The sequence below is a fragment of the Episyrphus balteatus genome, chromosome 4 (assembly GCF_945859705.1).
Source record: "Episyrphus balteatus chromosome 4, idEpiBalt1.1, whole genome shotgun sequence".
Lineage (NCBI taxonomy): Eukaryota > Metazoa > Arthropoda > Insecta > Diptera > Syrphidae > Episyrphus > Episyrphus balteatus.
Window position 1 is genome coordinate 26,477,507 of NC_079137.1, and position 7,595 is coordinate 26,485,101.

Sequence of the window (7,595 nt, forward strand, 5' to 3'; positions counted from 1 at the left end):
TTTTTTTTTAATGGAAAATCTCGGAAATTTTTTTCGAAAATTGGGTATTAAACTCAAAGCACTTAATTATTCAAGATAATTTAAAAAAAAAATTTCTTTCGAAGATCACAGAAAAAAAATTATTTTTGTAAAAAAAAATTTTTTTTGAATTTTTGTTTGGTACCTAAATATTAATCTAAACCCGAATTTTTTACTAACAGTTTAAGGCATTTTCTGGTAATTGCTCTGCTAACTTTAAATCGAGTTGGCAGAACATTAAGTTTTTCTAAAAGAAGGGGAGCACTTGATATAATTTTGGGGTACTTGCTCTGCTTACTTGAGGGACATGTTTTAATGTAGAGATTTAGAATTACAGAATTTTTAAAAGCAGAATAATGGATTTGCAGAATTTTGAAAAACAGAATTTTGGATTTACAGAATTTTGACAGAATTTTGGATTTACAGAATTTTGAAATACAGAATAATAGAAAAGCAGAATAATGGAATACAGAATTATGTTCATACAGAATTTTTTCTTCAGATACAGAATTTTGGTCATACAGAATTTTGGAGTACAGAATAACGACCCGTTCCCATTTCGATGAGCATTCGACTCACACGCTGGAGACCGAGGTTCGATCCCTACCGGTTCCCAATTTCATTTTTTATTTCTTAATAAATATTAAATATTCTATATTTTTTCTTCACAAGAAACCATATTTGACTCAACGAACTAAAATTTTTGTGTTAGTTAAGAATATAATGTAGGTCGCCGTTGAGGATTTCAATAACAATAGAAAGTGAAGGTGACACCTAAATAGCTGTCACCCACAAACCATAACTAAAAGGTGATCGTCACTTTGATAATCACCTTACGTGGAGCAAAAGTATTTGAATCGGTGATTGTTAAAACAACATAAGTAACATTTTTATTTTTTTTTTTTCAGGAGAGACAAAAAACTCTGTATTTTTGACGACGCGGCCGCATTGACAATTTTAGCTTTAAATTCGGTTTAGAGGCCTTGTTGGGAGTTGAAACTAACTAAAAGTTTTAAAAAAATATCTTTATCAAAGAAGATTTAACAAAAAATAAATATTTTTCATATGTTGTTTTAACACCCAACGTTTTGTTGGGAGTCAAAACCACTTAATTACTTGGAAATAATGTTGTTTTGACACTCATTTTACATCCAGTATTAGCAAATTTAATGGAAATGAATAAAAGACCATCATAATTCAGCAATTTAATTGATACATACATTAAAAAACAAGAACATTAAACAAATAGGCGAAAGTGGAAGTTCCACGGCCAGCAATGAATTTGTTATTTTTTGACGTAGTTAAGTCTTACTAATATTGTGCAAAAGTTTTATCCTTGTGCCGTAGGTACTTCAAAATAGTATAAAATGCATTTTTGCATTTAACACTTTATTGATTGTTTCATTGAATTTTAATGTTAATTTGAAGTCAAAAATATGATGGTTTGTAATTTTCCCTGAGTTTAAAGACCTTGATTTTGAATATCAAACCAATAGAACCCAAACTAGAAGCCTTTAAGACAAGATTTACGATTTTTTTTTTCATCTTCAATTTTTTTTTCATTTTCAATTCTTTGCTGGTATTAATAGCTTGAAAACTCTAGAACAAAATGTCGAAGTTAATGGCTCAGGGAAAATAACAGAGCATCATATTTTATATTCAAAAACTGTAAGAAACATCAGTTTACTTACTTCGTTTTTCCAGCGTTGAATGTAAAAAAACAAATTAATATGAAGTACTTAAGGTGTTTTAATACTCAATTTCAAAATTGGCAGAAGAGATATGTTGTTTTAGCACTAAATGCGTATTTTAACCTCGAAATTTTATATGATCCAAATATCAAATCATATATCTACCCATAAGCAATGCAAAACAGTTATAAAAGTGGTTTCAAAAAATTTGTCACTTATGTTGTTTTAACAATCACCGATTCATTTATTGTGATGATCAACAATCAACATTCACCTTAGCCGATTCCACCCCAGATCACATTCTGGGTAGTTGTAATGCACTAATACACCAAAGATTCAAACACCTGGGTCGCTACCAGGTCGATGAGGATAAATTACACTCTATGAAAATACCCCAAATACCTACTTAATTTCCTGAAAGGAATTAGGTTAGAGGAGGAGCTATAAAATTAATGAATGAATGAATGAAGAACTAACTCATATAGCACAACAGATCTTACACCCGAATCAATCAATCGTCAACGTCCTAATATTGCTAAGCATTTCGGATTAAGGAAAGGCATTCAGAGCAAGATACAAAATAAAGGGCCGAACACGATGGACTTTATCTTCATAGTGGAACTGCAAAATTTTCAAGAACACAGGACATAAAATACATTTCAAATCAAAAAAATTCAAATCTTAATAACGTTCTTAAATAATAACGTTTTAATTTAATTCTTGTGCATAATAATATGTATTTTTACCTACTTTTTGCTTAGGGGGAAGTGGTCACCCTTCGTACACGGTCACCCTTCGTACAGTGAACATAAAACAAAAACTAAACGGTATTCAAACACGTGCTTACTAGTGTGCATAGACATAGTAGGCGCCGAGCTGCTAGATAAATTTTGAATCCTAAGTGCAACGGATTCGGTCGCCACAAGACTTTTAGTGTTTTTTAGTGCTCTGAGTAATTTTTTTATGTACATTTGATGTCATGTTGTGTTTAAGTTAAGTATGTTTTTGGCTAAACATTAATGAAGAATTGTTGATTAAAGTGTTAAATTTGTGTTTTAATTATAAATATTGCAAAACCTCAGTACATTTTTTCAAAAATCGATTTTTCTGCATTATGTACAGCTTGGGGAGCATTCGTACAGTCAAACATGGGGCATATTCGTACGCATACGTATGCCCGCCAGTAAATTTTCTTGAGCAGATAACAATCAAAACACGGAGATACAGTTTTATTGAAATGAAATTTAAACCTCTATAATAAGTTTTTCGCATTCTATAGTAAATTAAGGTTGGTTTTTTTATATATGTAAATAATAATTTGTTTCAGAATCGTCGAATCGCGAAAAATTAAGTTTTTTATTTGTTTTTGTTTTTTTCTGAGTCAAGTTCAATTAATTAATACATTAATAAGTAATTAAATGTTTTAAAACTCATATTTGGCATTTGACAAATCAAAAGTTAGTCAAACTAACGTTTTAAATATCCTGTACGAATGTACCCCATGTGCTGTACGAAGGTACCCCACGGGTGGGGAGGATTCGTACAAAAATCTAATCCCAGTAAAATGGCTATAACTATTTAAGCCTTTGACTTAGAAGTGTCAAATTTTTGTAAAGTGTAATAATATACATACATATTACAAATAAAGTCCATTTTCTCGAAGCTGGAGTGAGTAAATAAATAACTAAAAAAAAAATAAGTAAAAACTGTACGAAGGGTGACCACTTCCCCCTATTATAAGGTTTTTGTATGATTTATAGAACTTTTTTATATATAGAATTAAAGGTAAAACATAGGGCTATGTAAAAATTGCAAAAAAAAGTACATGTCACCACTGAATATTTTGATATTTCGATGTGCCAAAGGCCTCGCTTAAAAAAATCACTTTTTGAGAAGTAACCACCTAATATGATAGAATTAGAAGTACGAAGATCCGAGGAAGCCTTCATGTTAAAAACACCATCTCCCAAAAAATTGAACACGACCGACTCAGTTGGTATTGCCATGTTCAAAGGAGAGATCCTGAGAACCCCGTCAAAAAAGCAATATCATACAACGTTCTAACACGAAATAGAAAGAAAGGTAGGCCTAAAAACTCCTGTTACAAGCAAATGCAAAACCACCAGCATTCAGTTGGCCTTAGAAATGGAACAATACAAAACCGGGAGGCTTGCCGCCGATTTCTGAGGTCAACCCGGCGAACCCCACAGGCGGATCACTAGTGTGAAGCAGTTACGTGGGATAGTTATGATCCCCTCGACATCGAGATCATAACAGCGCCGAGAAAAAGGAAGAAGAAGAAGAAGAACCACCTAATATGCATTATTTTTTTAACAAAGAAAAAGATTTTTGATACAGATTTATAGACAAGAGGAATACCTTTCATTTGATACCAATATTATTGCTGTACATCCATTATTACGCATTCTACGATTAATTGTTCGAAAAAATAGCTGAAATCTTGATTGTGAAATCCGAAACTTCAAACTCAAATATCTCCAAAACCCCACTAACGAATTTGAAAATATTTTACCCATGTAATGTGCTTATCGTTACCTTTCATTTGACACCAATTTCGTTAGTGCACACACTGGGCCCAAGCTCCATAGAAAAATGTGCCATCTCCTTTATATACAAATTTATAATGAGTGATACTGAGGATGAAGTTTTATGTGAGTTTATAATAAAAAAATTTGTTTCGGTCATTTCATTCAACTTTTGGCTAAAAATATTTTTATAGTCAATGCAGCTACATTCGTAGTCAACGACTTGTTGGGTTTTTCACACGTTGTTGAGAATCCTGCGGCATATGGATTACAAAATGAGACACAAAGAAATTCTATGAAGAAATACTTCCTCGGTACAGTGATGAAGAATTCCGGCAACATTTCCGTATGTCACTGGAATGCTTCGATGTACGGAACTATTTAACAACTTTTGCACCTTCTTTCCTATTTAATAATGTTTTATTTTAGGATCTCTTATCAAAACTAGAAAATGCGGATGTCCAAAATATGCGGAAAAAGCTTTTGTTCACAATTTGAATGCTTAGTAAGCAAGAAAGGTTTTTTATCGGCCGGAGATAGATTCCATCCATGGGGGTAAGCCTTGTCGTGGCTGATGGGCTTACGGTGACTACTACTATGAAGCTTAGAGCTATGCGATCGCGAAACTTGTTTTCGCAGAAGGGCCTCCCATGGTCGACAGGTCGAAGCGGAGTAGGCTGCTGCTACTAATTACCCCCCCAACGAAGGAGTGTTCCCACCAAGGCACTTCCAACAAATGACGGTAGTGGAAGAATTCGTTTTTAGAATCAACGGTAGCGTCACCAGTTCCAGTAAGGCCGAACTACTTGGTGAACAACTTATACGAGCTACTCAGACATATTCAGAGCACAGGTCTATAAGGAGCGGCTTAGCCAACCTCTCGTCCTTGGAGTCATCAAAGGGCCTGGCCCTCCAGGTTGGGGGCTTCTGCCGTCGTCGGGGTAACTGCTCGACCAGAAGTAGGATGTAGTTATGGAACGACGACAAGCCTCGGAAACGGATGGATTTACTGATGACGACCCTAGCAAACGAAATAAGGACAACGAATTTCGAATCTGTACGTGGATTGTTAGTTCCCTTAACAGACCTCGTGCAGTCGAACAATTAGCGGAGGCCCTCGACTGCTATAAGGCAGATATAACTGCCATCCAAGAAATGCGATGGGAAGGGCCGGGCAAGAGAAAATTGAAGACCCACGATATCTACTACGGCGACTGCAACCGGCAACAGGGCACATTTGGATGTGGATTTGTCATCGGAGGCAGACTTAGGCACGTTCTGAGTTTTAACTGTGTCAACGAGCGCCTCACCACGATCCGCATAAAGGCTAAATTCGCCAACATAAGCCTGATATGTGCACACGCCCCCACGGAAGAGAAAGACGATACCACCAAAGATAATTTCTACGAGCTCCTCGAAAAAACCTACGAGCAAATCCCAAGCTACGACATTAAAATTGTCCTGGGTGATTTTAATGCAAAGCTAGGAAGAGAAGATATCTTTGGAAGCACAGTCGGAAAGCTTAGCCTGCACGACAACACATCCGATAATGGATTTAGGCTAGTCGACTTTGCTGCGGGGCAAAGTGTTGTCATAGCAAGTACGCGTTTCCCGCATCTCAAGATTCATAAAGGGACATGGAAATCTCCAGATCAATCAACTGTCAACGATTGACGCTAGACATTCCTCCAGTATTATGGACGTCCGAACGTTCCGAGGAGCCAACATTGACTCTGACTACTACCTGGCTGTAGCCAATGTACGGATGCGGATTTCCAGACCAACACAAGGAAATGTTGTGAGGAAGTTTAACGTCGGACGACTACAATCGCAAGAGATTGCCAGGTCCTATTCCGATCGCGTCTCGAATAACCTCTTAAGAAGTCCTACGCCGCCAGCAGCAAGTATAGATAACCAGTGGCAGCCATGCCAAGAAGCCATTAGAGATGCCGCCTCTGAAGTGCTGGGTTTCACAAGGCCACCACAACGAAACTCCTGGTTTGATGATGAATGCCGGCAAGCACATGCAGCTAAACAGAAAGCATACAAAGCGGCGCTGCACAGAAGGACCAGAGCTGCCAATGAGCTCTACAAGCGGAAAAGAACAGAAGAACATCGGCTTCTCAGGAGTAAAAAGAGGCAACACGGAAAGATTCGATCGTGGAAATAGAGGAATGCTATAACAGGAATGAAGTTCGTAAGTTTTACCAGAATGTAAAAAGAACATCTCAGGGGTATAAACCTAGAACTGAAGCCTGTAAAGACCAACAGGGAAACATCGTAGTAGAGACGCAAGCGATGCTGAGAATATGGAAAGACCACTTCTGCAATCTCTACAATGGCGATGCCGAAGCCAACCCCGCCCAAAGACAGATTGCACCATTCAATATCGACAGTGAAGGCCAAATTTTAGTCCCCCCGACCTGGAAGAAGTGAAGGCTAAAGTCAAACAAAGCCGCTGGAGCTGACGGACGGCTTGCTGCCGAACTATTTAAAGCAGCAGGAGATGACCTGGTTAGGAGTATGCACCAGCTCATCTGCCGAATATGGTCGGAGGAAAGCATGCCCACAGAATGGAATCTCAGCATCGTGTGCCCGATCCTTAAGAAAGGAGACCCTCTAACCTGCGCCAACTACAGAGGAATCAGCCTCCCTAACATCTCATATAAGAGTCTCTCTGCCGTACTATGTGAACGTCTGAAGCCGTTCGTCAACAACCTGATAGGTACTTATCAGTGTGGCTTTAGACCCAGGAAAGTCCACCATCGATCAAATATTCACATTACGGCAGATCTTGGAAAAAACCCAGGAACAACAAATCGATACCCACCACCTGTTCATCGATTTTAAAGCCGCGTATGACAGTATATACAGAGATGAATTGTATAGAGCTATGTCTAGTTTTGGCATCCCTGCAAAGCTCGTCCGGCTGTGCAGGATGACGATGGAGAATGCACTCTGCTCCGTCAGAGTCGGTAAAGACGTAACCGAAGCATTTGATGTCGAAAAAAGTTTTAGACAAGGCGACGCACTGTCATGCGATTTTTTTAACATCGTTCTTGAAAAAATTATACAGAACTCAAACGTCAACACCAGAGGCACCATCTTTCAAAAGTCCGTTCAGCTGCTTGCATATGCCGACGATATTGACATAATCGGAAGAACTCAGCGTGATGCGTGATGTCAATGGCGCTTTTGTAAGCATTGAAACGGAAGCGGCAAAAATGGGTTTAAGGGTCAATGAGGGCAAAACCAAGTATATGCTGGTCAAATAAGGACACTCAACACCGACGCATTGGACAAAACGTCACCATCGACAGCCATAACTTCGAGGTAGTAA

The 7,595-nt window shown here is 37.7% G+C and overlaps 1 protein-coding gene across 1 annotated transcript; it reads left to right on the forward strand.

Moving 5' to 3' along the window:
* The first annotated feature begins 5,227 nt into the window (after positions 1 to 5,227).
* On the forward strand, positions 5,228 to 5,929 carry LOC129919183 (craniofacial development protein 2-like). Its single transcript, XM_056000033.1, has one exon. It carries the CDS (start codon positions 5,228 to 5,230, stop codon positions 5,927 to 5,929), a length of 702 nt encoding a protein of 233 aa, XP_055856008.1.
* The last annotated feature ends 1,666 nt before the right edge of the window (positions 5,930 to 7,595 follow it).